Genomic DNA, 26,435 nt, shown 5'->3' with positions numbered 1-26,435 from the left:
CTCGTTTATTCGTTTTCATCCGTTTCAATATATATATATAAAAGAACGGAAAACGCGAGAGAAAAAAAGAAAAAAGAAGAAAACGACGTCGAAGCGATAAAAGGGAAAAATAATGGAATGGTTGTTGTTTCGATGTTTTGCAGATGACAGTGGTACAGCGGGCAACGACGCTGGGGTACAGTTGGTAGTGGCGTGGAGGGCGCACCGCGTGAGAGGAGCGGAAGATAACCCGGAAGAGGAGGGCGGTGAAGAACGAGGGAGGAGGAGGCGGAGGAGGAGGAGGAGGAGGAGGAGGGGGTGGAGGAGGAGGAGGAGGAGGAGAAAGAAGAAAGAGGGAAGACTGGCGGAGATAAGAAAACGGAAGAAAGGGAGGAAAGTAGTAGGCAGAGGGAAGGGGAAGGGGAAGGGGAGAGGGAAGAGAGGAGGAGGAGGCCGGTCTCGTAGAGGGGCATCGTCCACGGATTTTCCGGTGATCGGGGATAATATCGTCGAACTTTGGGGGGCTGCGAAGGTCGCTGATGTCCGCTACGAGCCCTGCCCCTACCCCTGCCGCCAGCTCACCGCCACCTACGGACGAACAACAACAACAACGGAGGAGGAGGAGAAGGAGGAGGAGGAGGAGGAGCAGCAGCAGCAGCAGCAGCAGCGGTGAAGGAAGAGGATCGGACGCCGCCGCGCCGCGAGCGACGCCGAGGAAAGTCGCGTCACTACACCTTGCCTTATCCTTTGATCCGGGAAGAAAGAATATCTTTTACCAGCCTCGCCGACCACCACCACCAAACGTTCTCTCCATCCATACTTCGCTATTACTGCTGCTGTATCACCGATCAGCTCGACCACCCCTCTGAATGTCTTCGCACATCCAAAAGTCGTGCGTGGTGAGGATACTGCTTCACTTGCCCCTTCCCTCCCTCCCTCGCCATTTCTTTCTTCCTTTGGTAGAGACACAGAGAGAGAGAGAGAGAGGGTTCGTCTCGCCACGAGAAGAAAACGGTCTATTCTGTTCTTAAGCTTCGTTTCTTTCCCCCCCTTCGAATTGTTTCGCAACGACCTCTGTCTTTGATATCATTTTCTCTCTCTCTCTCTTTTTCTATCATTTCTTTTTGCTCTGTCGAAACATAATTTGAATCTTCGATTTACTAATGAAAATCTCTCAAAATATGGTGGTTAGTCGGATCTCGCTTCGATTTTAAGATATCCGATCTGCTTAAATTCGTACGAAACGTTTAACCGCGCACGTGAGACGATAGATGGCGTTTGACGTTTACAAATAGAAGAATAATCCGTCGTTTCGAAAAGAAATCGCTGACTATTCTCGATAAATTACGAAGCTTTCGATTGCTTTCGATTGACGAATGAAAACCTTCTCTCGTGAAAATTTTATCAAGGTATGATGAATAATTAAATTTCTCTTCGATTTTAAGATATCCGATCTCTTTAAATTCGTACGAATAGTATGAAACGTTTAACCGCTCGTGAAACGATAGATGGCGTTCGATGTTTAGAATAGAAGAGTGATCCGTTGTTTCGAAAATCGCTGACTATTCTCGATAAATTACGAAGTTTTCGATTGCTTTCGATTGACGAATGAAAAGCTTTTCTCGTGAAAATTTTATCAAGGTATGATGAACAATTAGATTTCTCTTCGATTTTAAGATATCCGATCTGTTTAAGTTCGTACGAATGGTATGAAACGTTTAACCGTACATGAAACAACAGATGGCGTTCGACGTTTACAAATAGAAAAATAATCCGTCGTTTCGAAAAGAAATCGCTGACTATTCTCGATAAATTACGAAGTTTTCGATTGCTTTCGAATGAAAACCTTCTCTCATGAAAATTTTATCAAGGTATGATGAACAATTAGATTTCTCTTCGATTTTAAGATATCCGTTCTGTTTAAATTCGTACGAATGGTATGAAACGTTTAACCGCTCGTGAAACGACAGATGGCGTTCGATGGTAACATTCGTAAGAATAGAAAAATAATCCGTTGTTTCGAAAAGAGATCGCTGACTATTCTCGATAAATTACGAAACTTTCGATTGCTTTCGATTCATAAATGAAAATTTTCTCTCGTGAAAATTTTATCAAGGTATGATGAACAATTAGATTTCTTCGATTTTAAGATATTCGATCTGTTACGAATAGTACGAAACGTTTAACCGTACGTGAAATGACAGATGGCGTTCGATGTTTATATAGAATAGAAGAATAATCCGTTGTTTCGAAAAGAGATCGTTGACTATTCTCGATAAATTTCGAAGCTTTCGATTCACGAATGAAACTTCTTTCGTGAGAATGTTATCAAGATCAGACACGTGATCTCTTTTGAGATATCCGACTTGTTTAAATTCATACGAAACCGTACGTGAAACGATAGATGGCGTTCGATGTTTACGAATAGAAGAATAATCTGTTATTTCGGAAAGAAATCGCTGACTATTCTCGATAAATTTCAAAGGTTTCGATTATTTTCGATTTACGAGTGAAATTTCTCTCGTGATAATGTTATCAAGATATAGGTAATCAGATACGTGATCTCTTTTCGATTTTGAGATATCCGACTTGCTTAAATTCGTACGAAATCGTACGTGAAACGATAAATGGCGTTCGATGTTTACGAATAGAAGAATAATCCGTTATTTCGGAAAGAAATCGCTGACTATTCTCGATAAATTCCAAAGATTTCGATTATTTTCGATTTACGAGTGAAATTTCTCTCGTGACAATGTTATCAAGATATAGGTAATCAGATACGTGATCTCTTTTCGATTTTGAGATATCCGACTTGCTTAAATTCGTACGAAATCGTACGTGAAACGATAGATGGCGTTCGATGATTACGAATAAAAGAATAATTCGCTATTTCGAAAAGAGATTGCTAACTATTTTCGATAAATTTCGAAGCTTTCGATTATTTTCGATTTACGAGTGAAATTTCTCTCGTGGCAATGTTATCAAGATATATGAGTAATCAGACGCATAATCTCTTTTCGATTTTGAGATATCTGACTTGTTTAAATTCGTACGAAAGGTTTAACCGTACGTGAGACGATAGATGGCGTTCGATGTTTACGAATAAAAGAATAATCCGCTGTTTCGAAAAGACATTGTTGACTATTCTCGATCGATTTAGAAGCTTTCGATTGTTTTCGATTCATGAATGAAAACCTCTCGTGAAAATTTTATCAAGGTATGATGAACATTTAAATTTCTCTTCGATTTTGAGATATCCGATATTGTTTAAATTCGTATGAAACGTTTAACGTGAGACGATAGATGGCGTTCAACGTTTACGAATAGAAGAATAATCCGTTGTTTCAAAAAGAAATCGCTGACTATTCTCGATCAATTTCGTAGCTTTCGATTGCTTTCAATTCACGAATAAAACTTCTCTCGTGAGATTGTTATCAAGCTATATGGGTAATCAAACACGTGATCTCTCTTCGATTTTAAGATATCCGACCTGTTTAAATACGAAACATAAGACGATAGATGGCGTTCGATGATACGAATAGGAGAGTAATCCGTTGTTTCGAAAAGAAACATCGTTTTCTCTGACCGTCTCGACCGATTTCGAAGCGCGTGAATGCGATACACGCTTCTTTCTGCCACCTTGCGAGCAACATTCGCACTCGATGGATATAAGCAAGTGGGCCCAAGTCTTTGAAAAACGCGCCACTCCAAATCTGCCCTCGAGTCGAGTCTTTGGCAGTGCAGTGGAGTGGAGTGGGGGAGAGGCGCGTAAGCTCGCGCAAACATTCGAATCGGGAGACCGACCCAAGTTGCACCGTTCGATGGTGGAATTCGATTTGATAACAGAAGGAAGTTGATAGAATTTCAGCGAAAGGCTGTGACGGGCCGCGTGTATAAGAATTGCATTATTGAAAAGTTTCGATGTAAAAGTTAGGTATCGGAAATCCTTCACGCGCGACGTATCGAATTTCTCTCTCTCTCTTTCTCTGTTCGTTCTGTCGGTTTCCGTTACAGGGTCACGGTTATACGTTACTTCGTTACGATGACGGAGAATTAGAGAAAACTAGAGGAAGGAAAGAAATGAAAATCGATCGATATCGTTTGATAATTATCTTCTCGATTCTCGAACGATTTTTTTTTCTTCTTTCTAATTTATACGAGCTAAGGAAACGGAAACGAAGAAATTTGATCGAAGTGTGTGTGTGTGAGAGAGAGAGGTGCAAAATTCGAGGGACGAGATAGGCAAGGAATAAGCAAAGAGATATATGGTGGAAAGGGGGGAGGGAAAGGAAGGTTTCTCGATGCTGCAGGGTAGTTGCTCGTGAACGCCGCGCGGAAGTTGCAAATGGGGAAAGTTACGCAAAAGTAAGATCGGGTGAGTTGGCTGTAAGTAACCGATGGTTCGGCTCGCGAATGGTATGCCTTCGAAATTAACTCCTTTCCAATTGAAACTTTTTTTCTTCGCAGAGTTCCAAACAATTTTTCCATCGATTTTTTTATTTTGTTTTTTTCTTTTACCCGCGTTTTAATTCCGTACGTTGTTTTCTAATATCCGTTAATTCTCCCCTCCCTTCCTCGTTTCCCGTTTGTTTTCGGAACGCGAATTGATTCTCGTCGAGAGAGAGAGAGACGAAAACATCTCGAGTCAAGATCCGCTTGAGAAGTTAACCTCTTTATTTACAAATCAAGTAGCGCATTATCGGCTAATTTCTCCTTTCATTTTCGCTCTATATTCTCGTTAATTGAACAAAACATCATTAAGAAGCATCATAGGTTTTATTCTTAGTTTATTTCTCTCGTAAATTTTCGAGAATCTTTCGAAACATTCAACTGCCGATATTTATCGAAACGAATTAAATTTGATCGCCAATTTTTTTTCTAGATTTCATTTCTTCTTTCATTCTTCGCTCTATATTTATCGAAACGAATTAAATTTAATCGCCAATTTTTTTTCTAGATTTCATTTCTTCTTTCATTCTTCGCTCTATATTCTCGTCATCATTATAGGTTTCCATTCATTCTTAGTTTATTCCTTTCGATAAATTTTCGTTCGAACAAAGATCTTTCGAAACGTTCGATATTTATCGAAACGAACGAATTAAATTTAATCGCTAATTTTTTTTCTAAATTTCATTTCTCCTTTCATTCTCGTCATTATCATCAGGTTTCCATTTTTTTATTCCTTTCGTAAATTTTCGTTCGAATAAGGATCTTTCGAAATATTCAACTGCCGATATTTATCGAAACGAACGAATTAAATTTAATCACTAATTTTTTTGCTATATTTCGTTCATTTCATATCTTCTTTCATTCTTCGCTCTATATTTTCGTCATCATCATAGGTTTCCATTCACTCTTAGTTTATTCCTTTCGTAAATTTTCTTTCGAACGAGGATCTTTCGAAACGTTCAACTGCCGATATTTATCGAAACGAATTAAATTTAATCGCTAATTTTTTTTCTAGATTTTCTCCTTTCATTCTTCGCTCTATATTCTCGTCATCATTATAGGTTTCCATTCACTTTTAGTTTATTCCTTTCGTTCGAACGAAGATCTTTCGGAACAATTTTCGATATTTCTAGATTTCGTTTCATTGATCGATCGATATCGATATTCTTATCTATCGATACAAAATTTCGTTCCTACCTTTTCTCCAAGGATTTAACGCTTTGTTCATGATTGATAATTATGATCCAATTATGAATTCGAACTTTGTGGCGATCGATGACTTACGAATTATAATTATAACATAGAATCGTAACGAAAAGTGGATTACTCGACTCCGTACCCTTCCCCCTCCCCTTCTCCCCCCTCCGAACAAGGCGCGTTTCCACTTGTGTGTTTAATCGACGGCTGATTTGTAGGGGCTTGAAGCGACACTGAGTGACAGCAAAAAGAAGTACGGCGACAAGGTGAATGCACTTCTGTCCGCCTGGGAGCATGTCACCAATTTCATTCCCGGGGCAACGCCAGAGGCCACCCAGTCTCTCATAGAATGGGCTCACAAGTGAGTAGATATACTAAACCAGGTATACGTTGATCTCCCCCCCTCCCCCCTCCGATTTTACTTTCCTACGCTTTTTTCCACGTACAGGCACACGTTGAAATTGGTACTGCGCGGGGAGTGGCCCAAGTTGTCACCCGCGACGAAGACCCACCTCAGTGTAACGTTGCAGAGGTGCGCGTCCCACCTGGTGCAACACCCCGCTGCACCCTGGTGCACTGCCCTGATAGCTCTGGTGCACAATCCATGGACTCATCCAGCTCTCGACAGCATACTTAACGGGCAACCGGATTCCGAACATGAGGAGGGTAAATTTCTCTTTAAAATCCTCTCCTCCTGCTCGATCGAAATTCAGAGAGCAGGTTTTTCCAAATAATAATAATAATAATCTCGATCGACAGAATTCTGCTGTTCGGAGAAAGGTGAACTGCTTACAATGAGGTTGAAAATACTTTGCGAGGACCGCTGCGAGGACATAGCGGTGAACCTCGCCGCCGCCTGCGTACGCTCCCTCCGGCGAAGCGATCGGTTGCGCTCCCTGTCCGACTCGCATCACGTTCATTACATGATCGACGTTTACATTGTCCTCTTGTATAAATTGAAACGCACGCAGGATATATTCGCTCAAGTGAGTATATCCTCGGGATAGTAGATCCTCCTGGAGAAATATCTTGGGATCTATTATTACGATCCTTAGAAAAAAAGGGTACAGGTTTGGATTTTTTTTCAGTTAAAATTAATGGATCTCAGCGACGGATTGGAATTGGTCCAACGGTTAAGCGGCGAAAGACCGACCAAGTACGGAACCGCGCGTGTGTGGAGGAATTCTATAAAGGCTGCCGAATTGGTCGCCCAGTATCTGGTCACAGCCGGCATGGTGAGGCCCGTGCCCGAGACGGGCGCCAACATTTTGGAACAGATTCTAAACTCTTGGGCATTATTGCACTCGAAATTGAAGGACGTGGAGCCCACGTTACCCGGGATGATAAGGAAATTGATCGAGCCTGCGGAGAGCGCTCAACACATCTATATATTTTGCGCGGTGCTCGTTAAACACGTAAGTTAAATACGCATTTTCTCTCCCCCGAGACCGGTTATCGCTCGAGGAAAACGAAGGAAAGAAAAAGAGGAGGTTTCATTTTGTTTCCTTTTTTTTTTCTCTCTCTCTAATTACAGTTCGGCGACAGCGTAAAGACCCTGGTGATCGAGTTGTACATAAGGGCGTTGACCACGGACATGAACGAATTGGAGAGTCAGAAGGCCAAGTCCGACACGGAAAAGGTGCGCGAGACGGCGAAACGTTTGAGCACGCAATTCCTCAAACTGGCCGACGTGGTCGGGAGCAATATAGGCATAGCTCGGGAATGCGTGCTGACCGCGTTCTCACTTCACCCGACCAGGGCTTGTTACGATAGGATAAAAGAGATGGCAGTAGCGTGCGGGAAAACGAGAGCGGACGGGACGCAGAGCGATAGCGGCGTGGTGGTCGTTAACGAGAGAACGTTCAAACACGCCCTGGTGGAGGGGAATCATTCCGGCGCGGGACCCGTGGTGATGGTGAAAAGGATGATCGATAGTAGCGGGGAGAGGAAGGAAGGCGAAACGAAGCAGCCGAGGGAGTCACCGCCCCCCACCCTGTGCAACTCCGCCTCGTTGTTTTCGGTGTCGCCGCCGGCCGCAGCAACGATGAAGAAAAGTAGCATCGACTTTCAGAACGGGCAAGTGAGCAAGAGCTTCGAGAGGACGGATCAGTTGTTGAAGAGCCTCCTCACGGGGAAAAGGGGGGTCGAGACGGCGGCGGCGGCGGCGATGATCTCGGGGAGCGACAGGTGCCCGTTGCACCCGAGGAGGGACCCGTTGTCGAACGGCCCGCTCGGCGAGCTGTGCTTCAATTGCGGCGAGTTCACGGGCAACGATATATCCTCGAGGAGCAAAACGCCCGAGGCGAGCTGCCCGGCAAGCCCCGGGGCGAGGAACGTGGAGAGAACGCTGGACGCCTTGATACTGATCAAGGGCGACGCGGTGACAGGTTCCGCAAACTACGACGAGAAATCCGTGCCTAATCAGGTGTTGGACGCGGAGAAGCTCGGGCTCTCCCCCCAACTGTGCGACGATTTGGCGGTCGTGTTGAGCAGCCCCCGTTACCACATGCTCAGCTGGGTGCTGGATTGGAAAGAGTTGAACAGCCTTTGCGAGAGATACTTGGAGAACGCCGAGGAGATGAGGAACACGAACAAAGAGTTGAAATACCTGAACATCGATTACTCCCAGTTCAAGGATTGGCCCTCGGAGGACGACACCAAGGATATATTTTTCGGGATCGAGAAGGGTTACGAGCAGTGGGTCGATCTGCCGTCGGACAACTCGGAACAGTTCGGCAGCTTTCAACCGGCGGGTAATTACAAGAGGTCCTCGACGAGGAGGAGCCTCGACGACACAACCACCACGGACTCGGACAGCGGCAGCGTGCTTCGGATAAGGAGGACGGGAAGGCAGAGAAAGATCCACAGATTGGAATCGTCGGAGAGCGATTACGACAGCACCGAGCGCAAGCCGAAACACTTTAGGAACAGGGTCAGCTCGATGTCCGATTCCGACAGCAACACGCAAGACAGTCAAACGGACAGTCTGGGGAGCGACGGATGCCGATTGGACGTGAAGAAGAAGGCGGGCGGGAACAAGACGTCGCCGGGCGGGAAGGAGGCGGGGAAGAAGCTACGCGCCAAGGGGTCCAAGCTGACCGTCGACTCGGTATCGCATTTCCATATGCTGGTCAACGAAAACGTGCGGCACGCGAGCACGAACGAGGACGCGAGCGGTTCGGACGTGAGTAGCAACGATATCATCACCCTGTTCTCGGCCGATATGGACGAGAACAAGCGGGAGACGATAAAGGGCTCGGCGTACACGGCGGCCGCCCCTTTGATCATCACCGAGAGGAGGAGCGACCCGGCCGTGCTGAAATCGTTGAGGATGTTCAGGCCGCAGAACTCGAAGAAACCCACGAGGATCTCCCAGATACTGCAAAAGAATCTTTTGAACAAGAGCAAAGACAATAATAATTTAGAGAATAGCGCGGCGAACAACGTGACGAAATTCGCACCCATGCTGAGCACGTTGAACTTGAACCCGAAGATCGTGTTGACTAGGGCGGACGAGATCGACAGGAAGTTGATCCGGGCCAAGAAACAGCAGCGGCTCAGCAGCGGGGATATAACCAGTGAGCTGATCAATATACAGAAAAACATGCCGTTCTCGCCCAACAAGAACACCTTGTCCACGTATCACCATCAGAAGCAAAAGGGGAACGGGGCGGCGATTATCGGCAAAACGGATTTGACGCCCGCCGACGGCCGGGATCTCAACTCGAAGTCAAATTTGGGTAAACGAAAGTTCGACATTCTGGCCAAGGCTGTCAGGGACTCGGACATATTGGCGAAGAACGTGCCAGGTCTGAACACGTTGGACATGATGGTGCCGCCGAGAATGCGGCCCACGGTGAACGTCGTCCAACTTTCCAGAAACATTCCGCAGAGCCCGAACTCGGGCTCGGTGAACAGCGGCAACACACCTCCCAGACCGAACAGAACGCCGAGCGTGGCAGGCAATATTCAGTTACCCGGCACCCCCTCCTCGGGGGGCCACGACAGTGGCGTAGGCATGAGTCCCGCCGGTCAAACGCCTCCGCCGAGATCCTCCGTTCTTCCCGACGTAGGCGAAGAGACGAATCAACCGCCCGACAACTCGCCCACCTCTTCCACGACCACCAACGTTTCCGGCCAACTCGAGTCGGACTCGAGCCCCCGAACGATGCCGATCCAACGGCGAAACCAGCAGAGTCAATCGCCCAAGAAATCCCCGTCCCCGTGTTCCGCCGTTGTCGCGACGACGACCGCCGTCACCACCACAACGAGCTCGGGGATCTCCTCGACGAACATCGCGTCCGAACAGTTGCAGATCGTTTGCAAACCGGACGGTACGTATCAATTGGCCTCCGTGAATCCGAACGTGGTGTCGAATCAGAGGAACGTTCTCAATCTGCAAAATATCGAGGACGGAGGAGGCGGTGGCGGAGGAGGAGGAGGAGGAGGATCCAACTTTTCACGGCAAAATCAGAGAGGCGAGAACGGCGGGAATGGCAGGAACACGTACGAGAGATTGACGAAAGGGGGCGCGCAAAATTCCGGGCAGAACGCAGGCTTGCCGAAATTTCAACAGGCCTTCGGTAAAACTATATACACGCTTTCCACAGACTCGTCGAGCGCGAGCGGCGTGTCGACAGGTGGCGCCGCCTCGGCGGAAACTCTGGTACAATCGGTCTCTCCCCAAAAGGCGAGTAACCTCTCGAAAGCTGTTCAAACGTCGGTGCCCAACGCGCAACAGGCGAGCCCGTCTACGGGGATAAACGTGCAATCCATCGCGAACATTCCAAACACGTTACAATTATCGACCACGAGTAGACAGATATTGAATATCGTTCAAAGCTCCGGGAATAACGCGAACGTGGTGGCAACCAGCCCGAACGCGAGTCAAACGTTGACGCAGTTGGTGCAAAGTGTTCAGAACGCCTCCCCCGGTGTCATATACACGCACAAAATCCCTGTCACCATATCGACCACGAATCCAAGCCAGTTGAACATCATACCTACGATATCGCACGCGAATTCGATACCGACCGGAAGGACACCTGTGGTCAAATTGAACATCATCCGAGCTCCTTTGAGGCAACAAAATATCACGGGAGCTATACAAGCCGTACTCACCACACCAAGATTGCAACAACAACAGCAGCAACAGCAACAGCAGCAGCAGCAACAACAGCAACAGTCCACGGTTCGAACGGACAGTTTGCTCGGTTCCCCCATAGAGGTGCCGAATCAAGTGAGTTCGACCACTTTGGAACAATTGAGGGAGTTCGAGAGCGTGTTGGAACAGGTGAAGGAGAGGAGCACGATTCAACCTCAGTCCCATCAAACGATATCCACCTCGCCCACCACCACCGTGCAAACGCAAACGACCACCCAACAACAGCAACAACAGCAGCAGCAGCAACAACAGCAGCAACAAACTCAAGCCGGAAAACAGCAAGTGTCCGTGAGCGCGCTAGCTCAACAACTGTTGATGCCAACCCAGCAAACCGGAGGGACGACGGGAAACGAGTTCGCGAGCAACGGTAACGCGACGGTGAATTTCCAACAAGACGTTTTCTCTCAAAAAGTGTCGCTCGCGTACGTGAATCAGAACGCGGGTTCCGCGGTTTCGAAGACGCCTAACTCGACACCGGTCGTTGTTGTGACGAGTTACTGTCAACCTGCCGCCTCCCCCGCGTTGAGCGTCACCTCCCAAAGCTCCTCGAGCCCGTGCGTGACACCCGCCCCGGCCCCTATACCTCCGGCCGGCAAAACACCGCCCACCCCTCCCTCCTCGAAAACGGTGAAGAAGGCGGCGCCGAAAACGGTTAAAACGAGCGCGACGAACACCTCGAAATCGTCCCCGATACCGAAACCTCAACAGAAACCGCAGGAGGACGAGCAAACGGCGCAAAGGATTTACGCGATCTTGGACGAGTACGCGGAGCAATTGCGCAACTCGCCCGATCTGAACAACAAACCCGCGCCAAGGAGGAGGTCGAACCCGCCCACGAATCCCAGCCAATCGTCGAAAAGGAAGAAGTCGAGCGCGAGCAAGGCGAAGTCGGTGGGCGGGCAACAGAATTCGGAGCTGAGCCCGAGCACGGACGATCTCGGCAGGACTATGGGCAGCGAGGATTCGTCGAGCGGGGTGGTGCACGTGCAGGACAGCCCTGCCGGTTTCCCCGCCCCCGTCGAGGAGCCCTCCCCCAGCGTCGGGAGCGCGGCAGAGGCGGTCGGCGCCGCGGCAGAGGTGCGAAATCTTGCCAACGACTCGAACGACGGTGTCGAGGTGAGCGTGAAGAGGCGAAATCTGATATTCGCCGAGCCTGGGCCCGGCCAGCCGAGGGCGGTGATCGTGCAGGAGGCGGTGCAGACGGGTTCCGTGTCGGTTAGCGAGGCCCTCGCCTCGGTGACGGGCAAGATGGGTAGCACGGCCGTCCTCGTCCCTGGCCCCAACTACATCCTTCCCATGAACCTCGTCAAAGGGGGGCAACAGTTCACGATAGTGTCGAGCGGATCCAAACTGCTCGCCACCGTCCCGGCGACGGTACGCGCGACCGGGAACGCGGCCGTTTCCAACACCTTGGTCCTCCAGTCGTTCCTCAACCAGGCGGGCAAGATAATCTCGCAGCCGGCCCAGGTGAAACAGGTGAAGATACCCACGTTGCAGACGTTGTCCGGGAGTCAGGCGTCGTTGGCCGGCGCGCAGAACGTTCAAGGTGCGTCGGTGGTGATACCGCAGGGCGCGGGGGGGAATCATCACGGCCAGTTCACGGGGGAAGGGGTGGTGGGGGAGAAGGCGGGCAACGTGATAGCCGGGGAACTGGCCGCGGCGAAATCCGACGCGGTGGAGTCCGGAGGTGGGGGGAACGCGATCGTCGTCAACAAGGGGAACTCTGCGATCGGGCTGATTCAGCGTAACCTGAGCGAGGGCGGGGAGGGGGGCCAGCCGATCTGCGGGGTGATCACCAGCAATCCAAATTTGACGCTTCAAGGGGCGAGATTGTTCAACTCGTCCATACACAAACTGGCAAGCCCTGGATTGAAGTCGGAGAACGTGGTGTGCATCACGCCGACGGCGACGATCGCGCAGCACAGCCCGGAGAAGAGCAACCAATCTCCCCAAGAGGGGAGCCAAATTCACAACGACAAACACGTGTCCATTCAAACCGGCGCGACGATCGCCCTCGCATTCGCCACGCAATCCGACGTCTCCTTGTTGAACGACGCCGCTCAACAGCAACAGCAACAACAGCAACACCACCACCACCATCACCACCATCATCATCATCAGCAACAGCAAAAGGATCCGAAGGACACGTCCACCGAGATTATCCCCGGTGCCAAGATCATCTCGCCGAAGACTGTGAAGAGAAAAATCGACGACGCGATGGGTACGTACGCGACTTCTTTGGAAAGTATTCTCGAGCGCGGTGTAACTTGTTGTGTAACCTTTTCGCAGATTCCATGTCGACGATAACGGTTGGAAGCAAGCAGAGCGGTGGGATCGATGGGACGACGCAGTTTCTGGTGACGGGCGGGCCGAGCAGTTCCGACAGCCAAGAGTCCTCCGTGCAACAGTCGAGCGAGGGTATCGAGGTCTCGTGCAAGGTTGGCAACGGTTTGTTGTATGGGAACGCCAGATTGCAAGAGGCTTGGGAGCCAGAGGGGAAGGTGTCGCCCGACACTCCCTGGCGATACGTGCCCACGTCCACGAATTCTCTGAGCATAGACCCGTTGAACTCGAGATACTCGGACAACACGGAGAACGTGCAGAGCGTGTTGCAGATCATAAACAAGGGGCAGGGGATCGAGATGTCCGGCGGCCAGATATACCAGACGAACGCGAAGAAATACTTCATGAATCACACCTTGGAACCGTTCCAACAATACGCGAACAAGAGCAACGTGATGAAAACCCCATTGAATCCGAGATTGGACAGGGAGTTGTTGCAACAGAAGATGGAGAGGAAGGCTGCGGCCATGGAACGCGAGATGAAGTTGCAGAAGAGTTTGTCGGAGGAGTGCGAGGATCTCGGCGTGGACGAGCCGAGCACGAGCGACCTCTTCCCGGAGGCGGATCTTCTCTTCGACACGAATCATTCCCCCTCCTTCGACCACTCGTCCCAAGACGCGTCGTGCAGCCAACCGTTGGGCATGAAATCGTACAGTGGCTCCTACTTTCGCTCCCTCGATTCGTCGAGCGGGAGCAGGGACGCCAGCCCTATCGCCGATTTCAAAGTTAACGAGCGTAGGAAGAGTGGGGGGCAGAGGGGCAGGTCTGCGAAAGACTCGGCGAAACGGTCGAGGAGGGAGAAGGGGAGTGGGGGGGCAGAGGAGTTGCACCTCGAGAATCCCGCCAAACACATGCGATTAACGTTGGACAATTTGAGCCAGGACGAGGCGTCGAACAGTAATTCCGATATATCGAGATTATCACCAACGAATCTTGCCTCGTTGGAGAACGACACGCTTAAGGATCGAGGGAAGATCGCGTCCAGGAACGGTTCGAAGGAGGGCTCGCCCAGCAGCGTGTCTAGCATACCTTCGAACATGAAGTTGGACATCGATCTGGACTCGGAATCGTTGCCGCCTAGCATCAATGTAAACAACACGTCGGCAGCCAGCTCGGGGGACGAGAGTTTAACCTTGCTAAGTAGCAACACTGCTGACGTCACCATACCCTCCCCCCTCTCCCCGATAGCCGGGCCGATGTTGTCGACGCACAAGTACACGTACACAAACAAGAAGCGGATCGCGTCGAAGGTGACCCGTATGGATTACCTATCTTGGGAGAGCCCGATGTCCGAGAGGACTAGGTCGAGCAGCGACGAGGAGGATAATTCGAGTATAAGCGAATCGATCGGCAGCCAACCGGAAGAGAACGCTCTTAGCAACGGGCTCGAGGACAGTGTGCAAAGTCTCAAATCATTGTCGAACGAGCGGCGTTGCAATTATCTGAAAAAGAAAGACAAGCTGCAGGTGAATGCAAGGGTGGTATTGAATCGGGCAGATCACAAGGGTAGTCTGTCGAAACGAATTAAGGTATCGAGCGAGTCGATCCAAGATTCGGTTATGGTTTCCAGTGATAAGGCATCGGAGCCCTCCGACGACGAAACGGGGAATATCGCATTGGTCGAGCCGGACTGTCGGGCTAGGCGTTCGAGTTTGCGCGGCCACGTTAAGAAGGGATGCGCCTGTTGTAACGGATCCCCCGAGAGACCTAAAAAGAAGTCGGTCAAATCCGATCATCCGAGGTTAAAGAAACGATTGTCGTCGAAACAGGCCGGCAAGAAAAGGTAGTCCTAGCGTTCGAACGCTCGACGGAGCATCGCGTGTTCGATGATGATGATGATGATGATAATAATAATAATAATTATAATTATAATAATAATAATAATGCTGTATGCTTTTATCCCATCGTGGACGCAGTTGTTTGTCCAGTGACGAAGGAGCTTCCAAAAACGTGTATCCGGGCGTGTCCTTGCAAACTATTGCCACTATTACACAGAGAGAACTATTACACAGAGAGAAACTTAGCAGTCGAATAGAATCCGATTAATAGATTTCGCAAATTCGAAATCGGTGACAAACATGCGAATCTGCGCGCGCGTGTGTGTATATATATATTATGTGTATATGTATATATAATATATATGAATGTATATAAAATATATATTATATATATATATATATATATATATTAGTCGATATATGTATGAGGTTTATTGAAACAAACTTTTAATATACCGGTAATTCGGAAATGACTATCCTCTTGTATTTAGGCGAGATGTTTAAGTTAAACGCGTGAGCAAGTGTTTCTTCGTTCGAGCGAGTGTGAAGCTTGCTCGATCGATCGGAGAAAGAGAGGGGGGAAGAGAAAGAGAGAGAGCGAAGGAAGGATTGTCGTAACGAAACGACAACACTGTAGGTCATCCTCTTACCAACTAGATGTTATTATATAATACTAGACATGTAAGATGAAAATTATAATGAATGGCAGACTTTAGGTTAAATCGTTAAGGATAATTAGAGAGACGCAATCTAGTCAAAAAGAAGATGAGGTTAGGAAGAATATAAAACGGCGAGGAATAGGCGTGTTTTTCGAAAGGGAAGAAGAGAGTGAGCGCGTGGTAAGAGGGAGGGAGAGAGAGAGAAGGAAGAAAGAGATAGAAATAGAGAACTGTATCCGACTGTCGATAGATAGATCCCTCGCAGACTAAAGAATTTATAATTAAAAAGCCTGAATTCATTATTTCTGTCTACTGTATCTGTTATGATGATACTATTACTACGTTCTTTTACATGGTATGGTCAGACTGAATAGGGAAATTATAACGGATCTCGTTCGGCGAATTAACGTAGCGAGACGATGCTGATTGAATTCTTTGCCTTTTGCGTAAAGTTCTCGATAAAACTTATAGCGAATCTTAACCTCTAAAATCAAGATAGTCCTTGTAAATTATAAACGTATGTCGTAAATATATCTTATGATTACAGAGAGAGAGAGAGAGTGTGTGTGTGTGAGAGAGAGAGATAATTGAACGGATTATAATGGCAAGAAAAAAAATAAAATATAAGCGAAGAGAATATTTGAAAAGGAAGGAAGAAAAAAAGGAAGATATCGAAGAAAAGGACGTATAAGATGAGAACAAAAGGATATATATATATATATGAAATTAAGAGCAAGAGTTGTGTAACGAGCCGACCATACCTTGTTGTCACGGTGCATGTAAAAAAAGAAAAAAGGAAAAAAAAAAAGGTATCCAAAAAGGAAAAAAAAAAAACTGTACATTACGTAGATAATTCATTAAAAAGTATATATATATATATAAAATAGTATTATATCGCTGCACTTTAGTACAAAATCGCTTCACCTTGTTTCAGAAATGAATAAACAAGTTTATATCATCTTTCGGTGTGCTGTCGTGACGCGTGAATGCCTGCAATTTATTACAAAACGAAAAAAAATGAAACGAAACGAAAAGAGGAAGAAATTCTTGTGTAAAGGTTGTATAATTAATTAATTAAGCCATGAAAACACTTATAATATATAAATTTCCGTACCGCCGTTTCTTTCTCACTTTCATATCACCCCTTTGGGGTGATCGCGGAAATTTTCCACGATAAAGAGTTGGAAAAATCGAATTAAATCGAAGCGTTTAATGTGTTACCTCTGGCGCAGAAGAAGAAAAAAAGAAAGAAAGAAAGAAAGAACTAAGAAGGATTAAGGATGTTGAAAAGTAATGTTCCTGTGAATAGTCTCATTTCGTGATACGAACCAAAGTGATTCCGTTTAGAAGCAAAAAAAAAAAAAAAAAAAAAGGAAAAAAAAACAAAAAAAATTAAAAAAAGAAAAAAAGTAACAATAATAATATTAATAATAATAACAACAATAATATTAAATAACAATAATATTAATAATAATACTAATAATAATAATATTAATAATAATAGTAATAATAAAAATGATAATGATAATGATAATAATAATATTATTAATATTAATAATAATAATAATAATAATAATGGAAGGAAAGAGAAACTTGGAAAAAAAAATGGAAATGATAAAAAAGGAGAAATGAACGTACGACATATAAGCGTATTGTAATTTTTAAATTTATTATTTTTCTTATAATCCAATTGTAAATTGTATTAATTGCTTCGTTTTTGAGATCGTATTATTGTAAGATAATTATCCTCTTCGTTTTCTTATTCTTATTCATCGATTAGTAAAAAAAACTCTACCTCGTGCACACGTCGTCGTCGATCATTTATCATATAATTCTCATCATTGTTTTTTAAGCAATCTAAAATAAAATTGACTTGCGTGTCGTGAAGGAATCGCCCGCTGCAACTTTCGAACGAAAATCTTTCGCTTCGAAAATTCGGAAATTCTGTTCAAGCGAGAGAAAGTGAAAGGTTGATAAATTGGGAAACAAATCCAAGTACAATTGCCGCAATCTCCTCGAAAAAATTCGAATTTCTTTTTGGAAGGATACTTCGTCCAAAATCGAAGATATAAATGAATCTTATTATTATTGTGTCATTAGCAATAACAAAAAACAAAATGCAAAACAAAAGTTATAAAATTTATAAAACCCTTAAAATATCTTACACATATATACGTTTGACGCATATATACGTTTTTTACTTACTAGGCGCCTTTTACGAATTTATCCGTTCTTCTTCTAACTTTCGTTGCCTATCTTCTTCCATTCTCGATCACTCAATCATCGTTTGTAAATAATGTACATTTAAACATTTTTCGACTCCCCTTCTCCGAAATCGCTCAACGAATAATCCTTAAAACTTTTTCAGCAATTTAATCCGACGAGTTTCCAGCGGAGCGAGTCGACAAGAAAAAAATCAAGTTAATGTTATTGTCTAAATGTAAGTTCTTATCTTCCTGTACAGCTAAAGTGATGTAAAAAAAAAAAACAAGAAGAAGAAGAAGAAGAAAGAAAGAAAGAAAGAGAAAAAGAATGAAAAAAAGGGAGAAAACACAAAATAAAAGTGAAATATAAAGAAAAAGTGAGACGAACAACAAATAAAAAACAAAGAGATAGAGACGTTAAAGAAATGCATCTTTATGTGTAGATGTAAATTTTGAAAGAACATTACATTAAAATAATAATAATAATAATAATAATAATACGTATTTTTTGATGAGATGGAGAAAAAGAAAACATTACATGTAGCTTATACATTATTACAAGCAAAGTACGAGCGAGAAATAGAGAGAGAAGAAAAGAAAGAATTTGCATGTAGTATGAGTGAGTGAATGGAAGAGATAAAAACGAGAAAGAGAGAATACGATTGTCAGTGATAGCCTGGCCTTTTTCGCCAACCTTTTAGTCGTACCAATCGCATTTATAATAGAGGGGTAACTGTAGTCTTCGTAAAAAGAAAAAAAAAAATCATGAATGGACTTAAGTAAAGGAAGAAAAAAAAAAATCTAGAAGAAAGACACTTAAGGATAAGCAAAGTTTTCCAGGATCGAGAGCTTTTCAGGTACTTAAAAAAAAAAAAAAAGAAAAGAAAAAAAAAAGAGAAAAAAAAAAAGGAAAAAACAAACGTAAAAACAGAGAAGAAAAAGAAGAAGACGAAGAAAAAGAAGAAGAGGAAGAAGAAAAAGAAGGCAGAGAAAAAGAAAGGAAAGAAAGAAATTCAAATCGCTTCACACTGGCCGTTAAAATGATTAACTTAGAGTTTTTGTATCGTATGTTATTAAGACTACTGTTTTTTCTCACTCAAACCCTTGATATCAGTATTTGAGAGAACGATAATTGTCGCGTCACTTTGATATCTTTAAATGAACAATGATACGAGAAAATAATGTAGAAAAAAAAAAGGAAAGAAAAATTATTAAAAAAAAGTTTGGAAAAAATAAATAAATAAGAAATGATAGAGAAAGGGAGAGACAGAGAGAGAGAGAGAGAGAGAGAGAGAGAGAGAGAGAGAGAGAGAGAGAGAGAGAGAATGTATAAACAAAACGGCCGTGCAAAACGTACATTCATTAAAATACATATTGTCGTTTAGCACAAATCAGTTGAAAATCGAGTGATTAAATAATTAGAAATGGACGGAGGAAACCGGAAGAGAGACGAAAAAAAAAAGCCACATAAACCGAGGACGAAGTTGTTAAAAAAATAAATAGATAAAAATATAAAAAAAAAAAAAGAGGGAAAAATAATATAGACACCAGTACAGTCATGTCCGAAAAAGGCAAGAGAATCATGAAAGATCTGCTTCTCTGTATATACATTTAAAAAAAATGCAGTAAAGAAGAATACGAATGAAGGGAACATTTCTTTTCTAGACATTACCATTATACATATGTACTGTAATTATATAAAACAATAATAACATATTTTCGAGATACACGACCAGTCGGAAAATGTTTGTTCAATGAAGACTACGGTTCGATCTAACGCATCATTAATTATATTACTATAACGTAGAATCGATATTTACATGTGAATACACCCGCATCAGCATTTATATGTAAATATTTGACTAGCGTTAAGTGAAAAAAAATTATGCATAAACTTGCAAACTTCGTAGTTTTCTCCATACGATTACATATTATTCCTTTGTAACACTCGATGAATGCTAAAGGCCTCGTTATTTTCACATATTCTGATACACGCATGTTTCATGAACTGAAACTATTGAATTTAGACTTTTAAGATCGTTCTGCTGTTATAAATCCGTACAAAAAACCATTGGTACAGTATAACATGGAAATTAAAGAATCTAAAAAAGAAAAAAAAAAAAAAAAAAAAAAAGTAAGATGATCTTATATGGATATTTTATGGATTGATTTTGCCATTCATTTTATTCATTTAAACATTCATTTAAACTGAAAATTTATTTTCGAATTACCAGTACAGTTTTTTTTTAAGATTAACGTCACAATATATAATATGTATTTTGTAGAAAAATATGATTATATAGTAATTTTCTTATTTTTTTAATTGATTGTATAATTGTATGATTGAGAGTCTAGTCGTAATGAGATGAAATTGTAACTTAAATTTATAAATATTAAATGATGAAGTACTTGTATACACGTCATATACATCTGAACAGACAACCAAAATATGATTATACAATGAATGCGTACACTCACGAATTAAAATATTAATTAATTCTATAGTAAAGTTGTATGTTAGATAGTTTAAATATTTTTAACTCTTACTGTCGATATTGGCATCTAAACCTCTCTTAAATTTTAGTGAATAAATAACTATTTTCTTTTCTTTTCTCTTTCTTTTTAATAATTGATATATGAAATAATAGATAATATAAAATTCATAAAAATTATATCGAATTATCGACAATTAGATAAATCATTAAAAATAAAAAAAAAGAATTGAAATAACATTTACAATTATAAAAGCTACTATCAAATATTTTTCATGTGCAAATATATCGGGAAATGTAAAATGTAAAATCGCAGAAATTGATAAGTATCGATCAATGTAATTGCTCGCTCTTGTTGTTTTTTTGTCAGAAAATAATGAAGAAAAAACAAAAAAATACTCCGTGGATATGACTGTACAGCGTATTAATTTGTCCGGAGGTACATATATCGAAAATCCTTTTTCAAATCGAAGTATTAAGGATTGCATATTGTACATAAACAAGATATTTTCTATATAAAGGACGTCGCTCGGTAAGGCCGATGACTCGAAAAATATTGCAATATTATGATAATTCTTTTAAGCGGTAGGATAGCCTTTAATCGTTTTATGTAATGTAATGATAGAAGAGGGTCTGGCAGAATAAAAGTGAAAGTTCTGTATTTAAAAATGTTTTTTAAGTGTACAATTATTCACTTATTTATTTTTTTGTTTTTCAAATGTACATTAATCATGTTCCAAACTATTAGAATTAACATTTTCGAATTCTTTTCGTTGATTTTCCACCTCCTTAAATTAAAAATATTAAATTAATCATTGATAAATAAAATAATAATGAATAGTAACGAATTTTTTAATTTTTGCAATTTTAAAAAAATCATAAACTTACTTGTTGAATAATATCTAATAGCATTGTATTTTCATTAGATTGAAAAAATTCATTTATTTCTTGTGGAATACAAAAATGATTTGGAGTTTTTGGTTGAATACCAATTTCTTCGCCAATAAATCTAAATTCTGGAGTATTTTCATCGAGATTCTGTAGTTCTTCGTATGTAAAAAGTGTTCCTTTGACAACAGATTCATCCAAAGGACCAAAATCAACTATTTTTACTTTTTCTTTTTTATATCGTATAACATCAAATGAATCTATATCATAATATATTATATATTAAATTAAATAAATTTTAATTTAACAAACATGTTTTATAATTACTTACAATTATTCAATGGAAATCTATCTTTAATACGTTCCATAAATAAGCTTTTGATGTCTGTTTGAATATTATATTTTTCTGATTCATTATAACTATGATATTGTGATATATCTCGTTGACTAATTGCTAAAGAAATTAAAAATAAAATATTAATTCATTATAAATAATCAAATAACAAATGAATTATGAACATTTTAAATATTCTAAAAAATTTGTAATTTCTTACCTATAAGTTCATTTTGTATTACAAAACATCGAAATTCTGTACAGGGATTAATATCTCTCCATTTCTTTAATATAAGGCAAGATTTTATAGGAGTTTCATAATCCAAATAACTTTTTGCATTATTCAAATCTTTAGCAATCCTATCTGAACTTTTTAATAATAAATATATTTCTTCCAATGTTTTGCATTTTAATGTTTTAGTTGGTGCAACCCATGTTGCATCCTAAAAATAGATGCATATACATGATAAAATTAAATATTTTCTAATAAAAATCAAAAGATAATATTCATACCAAAGGTGAACTCCAATTACTTTTTATAAAAACTGCACCATATTCATCTATGACATTCTGAATTTGTTGACTAAATTGTGGAAATGTTGGTTGAACCTCAAATAAATGCTGATAGAAAATAATTTTCAATTAATTTTCATGTAACTGTATATTATAAATTTTAAATTTACCTCATCATTTATTACTGGAGAACCATCCATCCATTCTGTATTTTGTAAATGAATTGAATTTGTTGCTTCAAGAGGTAAAATAAATGCATCATGTTCCAAATATTTAAGAACTTCATCAGGAATGTAAATAATTGTTGCTTTTAAAGAATCTTTACAAAATAAAGGATACCATGATGTAAAAGAACATTCAGGTTTTAAAATATTGACCATATTAATTAATGCCTAAATTGATCAAAAACTTTTATTAAAAAAAATTGAATTTTTAATTAACATATTTATTAATTTAATAATTTTGAATTTATCATTTACTTGATTCTAATATTTTTCAAGTTGTTTCGTTATATATGATATAAATTTTAAAATTTATTATGTATTTTTTTTAATAATTTATTTCAAATATCACTGATAAATAAAAATTAAGTTCACTTAAGCAGAAGTGTTTACTTAGTCACATATATATGATATGCAATATCAATGATGCCACTATTAATATAATTAAAACTATTATTTTGATAAAACAAAAAATAATATATTGAAAATATAGATTTTCATTAAAAAATTAAATTTATATAAATTATAATAAATGTTTAAATTTTTATAATTGAAAATAAAATTCAATTACAATCAAATCACTATATAGATCATGTAAAATATAAAATGGCAACTGTACAAAGACAATAGGCGTCGATTTCTTTGATCATATTTTTCGTTTTTATTATAAAATATATAATATATTCTTATATTTAATTAACAAAAATATTTATATTTATTGAATAAGTTTTTACGAATTTCAATTTCAAAAAATTATGAATCAACTAATGTGAATTAATTTATACAAGTATAAATAATTTTGAGAAATAGTTAACCTACCATTATCGTCTAATTATTATCGCGTTTTTATAAAATTTATAACGGAAAAATAATTTAAAAATGATAAAAAATATCATTTTAAACAAATATTTTATAATTAAAAGAAATGAAAAGAAAGTTACATTATTTATAATATATAATTTATTAAACGTGTCAATATTGATATTTTCAAACTCATGAGATTCGATTATATAAATATTCTAATTAAATTATTGTAGTGCATAATATCATTACATTTTTTTTTAATAATATGGGTAAGCAATATAATTATTATAAGTTGCATAATTACATTATTTAATAAAAGCTCAAACTTTATTTATAAAGTATAACTAAATTTTTTTTTCTTAAGTGATGGCAGGGAACGAAAATACATCTGGATCTTTAGCAGAAGATTCATTATCCACAAGATTACAATGGCTTCGTCAACGTAGAGAAGCATTGCAAGAAAAATTAGCACAAAAAAACAATGAGCTTAAAAATTTATGTGTAGAAGAAGCAGAATTGACTGGTGTTTTACCACCAGAAATTCCATTAGAACCTGGAGAAAGTCCACCAATATTCCGTAAAAGAATCGGAACAGCATTTACATATCCACAGAATTTAATTAATAAATTGAAAACAAATGAAGTTGTATGTTTCTAAAAAATTTCAAAAAATTAAATTAATATCTTATTCAAAATATTAAAATAAACAATTTATTATTATATTTTTTAGGAGGAATCTGCTTTGGAATTAGAACGACAAGTTCAAATTGGTATAGTAGAAGCTGCTTTAGGAATTGTGAATGATCCTAAAGAAAGTAAAGCAGTACGTCGTAAACATAGACTTGTTTATCAACAAAGTCAACGTAGACTTCAAGAATTGGAAGCACGTTTAAATTTTCTAAGACAAAGTCGTAATAAAACGCATCATTCAACACAATTTCAACACTCTACAATTTGTAATGCTCAGTCACATTTACATACTAATGTGAAACATAGAACAAAGAAACCTCGACCACCATTAGATGGCACAGGTATAATAATTTTTTATTCCAGATATAAAAAAATTATATTTGCTTAATTTTACTTTAAATATTTTTTTTTTATAGTCAATGACGTAAATACTAAAATTACAAGAGGATTGCTTCAAGAGAGTGGTATAAGTTTAAGTCCATTAGGATCAGAAGATAAATGTAATGCTTATCCTAATCATGGATATGACGATCAATCCCTAATACCTAATAGTTATAATCATAATCACATCAATCCTTATTGTCCAACAATTTCCGATCAGCGACAAAGTATCAAAATAATTGAACATGATCATAACGATAATCAAAATGTTTATATATTATCCGATCAATGTCGCACGCGAACGTATTCTCATGGCAGTGGTAGTTCACGTACACAAAACTTTTATCAAGATAGTGAACGATTGTATCGACCTTTACCAAATACATATACCGAAGATGAGCGACAATTACGGTATCGTCAATTTCAACAAGATCAAGTACATAATTATCAACAATATTCTGACCATAAACAATTGGATAATGATATCCAACGAAGATCTGGACAAGAATATTATGAAAGAGATTTTCGTACATTACATTATACGCATATACCCGAATTCCCAGTATATCATAAAAGTAATTCTCAATCACAATCTGTAATAAGACGAGATCGCGATATTAACACAAATAAAAATTTACGATACACAGATTCACCAAGTGAATCACAATTACCATCAGGTTATTGGATGCGATATGAAGATGAAATTGTTTGGTGCACAGATGATCAATTTGCTTCAGATAGATTTGGTAGTTTAGATCGAAGAAAACGCAATGCTATTCAACATAATACTAATATTGGCACTGATATACAACCACGATATCGTACAGTATCTGTAGGCTGTAGTAAAAATTCTTACATTTCATCTCAAAATACTTCTGTCCATTTACTTCCATTATCCGAACAATCGTCTAGTAACAATAAAATGTTACTACGTACCCAATCTTTAGGTAGTGTAGAAAAATGGCAATCAAGTCATTTACATGATAATAAAGATACAATAGATAATATTGGTAAAAAAGGAAAAGAAAAAGAATGGTATGAAACTTCTTTGGATTCAGGTACAAGTCCAGGATCAGATATTAATTTAATATCATTGCATAAAAATATTCATTATCAATCTACTCTACCTGTTTGCTCCAAATCATCTACTGGTGAAGACAAAAATAATTATATGCCTTCAGTTAATCATCGTAAAAGTGATATATTGATGGTTGAAACTGATCAACATTTGCAACCATTGTCCTCTCGTTACGAACCGACACATATAAAAGTGCTTGAAATTCCAGCGGAATCAAAATCACCGCAAGAAACGAATGAAGAAACAATTGTATTGGGATCTTCACAGAATTGTACAATTGTACAAGCTGGAAGATATCAACCATATAGAGAAGTCACAAAACCTTTTGAAATGTCTGATTTCTATAAATATTCTACCAAATTTCGTAAAAGGAATGAAGCAAATGGACAAAATATTTCAAGTGAAATTCAAAATGATTCTCGAGGATCACACTATATTGGAACAAACGATATACTCGGAGAATCAGAATCAAATATTATACATAATGGCTCAATTGCTGGTTCAGTTCAAAAAAGAATTTATCAACCAGTTCAACGAATGACGTGTCAACCTTATCTTACATCATTAAGATAATTTTTAGTTATCCATAAATTAGATATAATTTAATAGAATAATATGATACAAATAATATAGGCTGGACCTATTCAAAATATTTAAAATTCATTTTCAATTTTTAAAAATTTTGAAAAATATTGGTATAAAAAAATATATGATATATTGGTTAAAAAATTTTTGTTTTAATATGACAATTATAATTTGAGATATTTTTCATAATTTTATATATTATACTCTAAATTTTATAGATTATAATATTCAAATTAATTATATTAAAATTAATAGAGACCTGAAAAGTGCCTTATTTTTGTTAAACTTATTATTAAAATTACAACTAAAATTCAATTTATAACAAATATATTATAAGAATTACAAATATATTATAAATTCTTATATAAAAAGAAACTGTTAATGAATAATTTTTAACATATTATATCAAGATTTTCTAATATCAAATTACTTAGAAATTCTATTCTAGAAATTAGATTTTACAATTGATAATCATGATCAGGCTTAAAAATAATATTTTTTATAAAAAAAATGAAGTAAGCCAAAAAATGATCGTGTTTATTGTATAAATAAAAAATAAATAATAACCTTTTATAATTTACTTTTATAATTTTACTTAATATTTAATATAAGACATAGTCGCAAATTACTTTTAAAATAATTTAAGAAAAATACATTTGAAAGATAATAAAAATGTA

At 39.7% G+C, this 26,435-nt stretch overlaps 3 protein-coding genes across 3 annotated transcripts; 2 read left to right on the top strand and 1 right to left on the bottom strand.

Annotated features, from left to right (window-relative positions):
* The first annotated feature begins 343 nt into the window (after positions 1-343).
* Positions 344-16,842, top strand: LOC409034. Its single transcript, XM_026446479.1, has 7 exons — positions 344-878; positions 5,844-5,986; positions 6,074-6,291; positions 6,385-6,611; positions 6,714-7,040; positions 7,160-13,010; positions 13,079-16,842. The coding sequence occupies exons 1-7, from the start codon at positions 849-851 to the stop codon at positions 14,917-14,919; spliced, it is 8,637 nt and encodes a 2,878-aa protein (XP_026302264.1). The 5' UTR covers positions 344-848; the 3' UTR covers positions 14,920-16,842.
* A 4,077-nt stretch (positions 16,843-20,919) lies between these two features.
* On the bottom strand, positions 20,920-22,628 carry LOC725473 (cell division cycle protein 123 homolog). The gene is made up of 7 exons (XM_006568764.3): positions 22,480-22,628; positions 22,171-22,392; positions 22,001-22,108; positions 21,708-21,930; positions 21,485-21,607; positions 21,154-21,413; positions 20,920-21,053 (listed from the first exon to the last, which is right to left on the bottom strand). The coding sequence occupies exons 2-7, from the start codon at positions 22,378-22,380 to the stop codon at positions 20,991-20,993; spliced, it is 987 nt and encodes a 328-aa protein (XP_006568827.1). The 5' UTR covers positions 22,381-22,392; positions 22,480-22,628; the 3' UTR covers positions 20,920-20,990.
* A 187-nt stretch (positions 22,629-22,815) lies between these two features.
* On the top strand, positions 22,816-25,833 carry LOC100577742. The gene is made up of 4 exons (XM_003251218.4): positions 22,816-23,294; positions 23,390-23,670; positions 23,755-24,055; positions 24,131-25,833. The coding sequence occupies exons 1-4, from the start codon at positions 23,291-23,293 to the stop codon at positions 25,744-25,746; spliced, it is 2,202 nt and encodes a 733-aa protein (XP_003251266.1). The 5' UTR covers positions 22,816-23,290; the 3' UTR covers positions 25,747-25,833.
* The last annotated feature ends 602 nt before the right edge of the window (positions 25,834-26,435 follow it).

This window comes from Apis mellifera, linkage group LG2 (genome assembly GCF_003254395.2).
Source record: "Apis mellifera strain DH4 linkage group LG2, Amel_HAv3.1, whole genome shotgun sequence".
In the NCBI taxonomy this organism is placed as follows: domain Eukaryota; kingdom Metazoa; phylum Arthropoda; class Insecta; order Hymenoptera; family Apidae; genus Apis; species Apis mellifera.
The sequence above is the reverse complement of the archived record's forward strand: the minus strand, read 5'-3'. Positions and strand labels throughout refer to the sequence as shown.

Excerpts from the sequence above, each read along its gene's own strand:
- LOC409034 (XM_026446479.1), top strand. The coding sequence starts at position 849 with ATGTCTTCGCACATCCAAAAGTCGTGCGTG. Across the intron at positions 6,612-6,713 it reads CGCAGGATATATTCGCTCAA|TTAAAATTAATGGATCTCAG; the intron begins GTGAGTATATCC and ends ATTTTTTTTCAG. Across the intron at positions 7,041-7,159 it reads GCGCGGTGCTCGTTAAACAC|TTCGGCGACAGCGTAAAGAC; the intron begins GTAAGTTAAATA and ends CTCTAATTACAG.
- LOC725473 (XM_006568764.3), bottom strand. The coding sequence starts at position 22,380 with ATGGTCAATATTTTAAAACCTGAATGTTCTTTTACATCATGGTATCCT. Across the intron at positions 22,109-22,170 it reads CTCCAGTAATAAATGATGAG|CATTTATTTGAGGTTCAACC; the intron begins GTAAATTTAAAA and ends ATTTTCTATCAG. Across the intron at positions 21,054-21,153 it reads TATTAGATATTATTCAACAA|GAGGTGGAAAATCAACGAAA; the intron begins GTAAGTTTATGA and ends TTTTAATTTAAG.
- LOC100577742 (XM_003251218.4), top strand. Across the intron at positions 23,671-23,754 it reads AATTGAAAACAAATGAAGTT|GAGGAATCTGCTTTGGAATT; the intron begins GTATGTTTCTAA and ends TATATTTTTTAG. Across the intron at positions 24,056-24,130 it reads ACCACCATTAGATGGCACAG|TCAATGACGTAAATACTAAA; the intron begins GTATAATAATTT and ends TTTTTTTTATAG.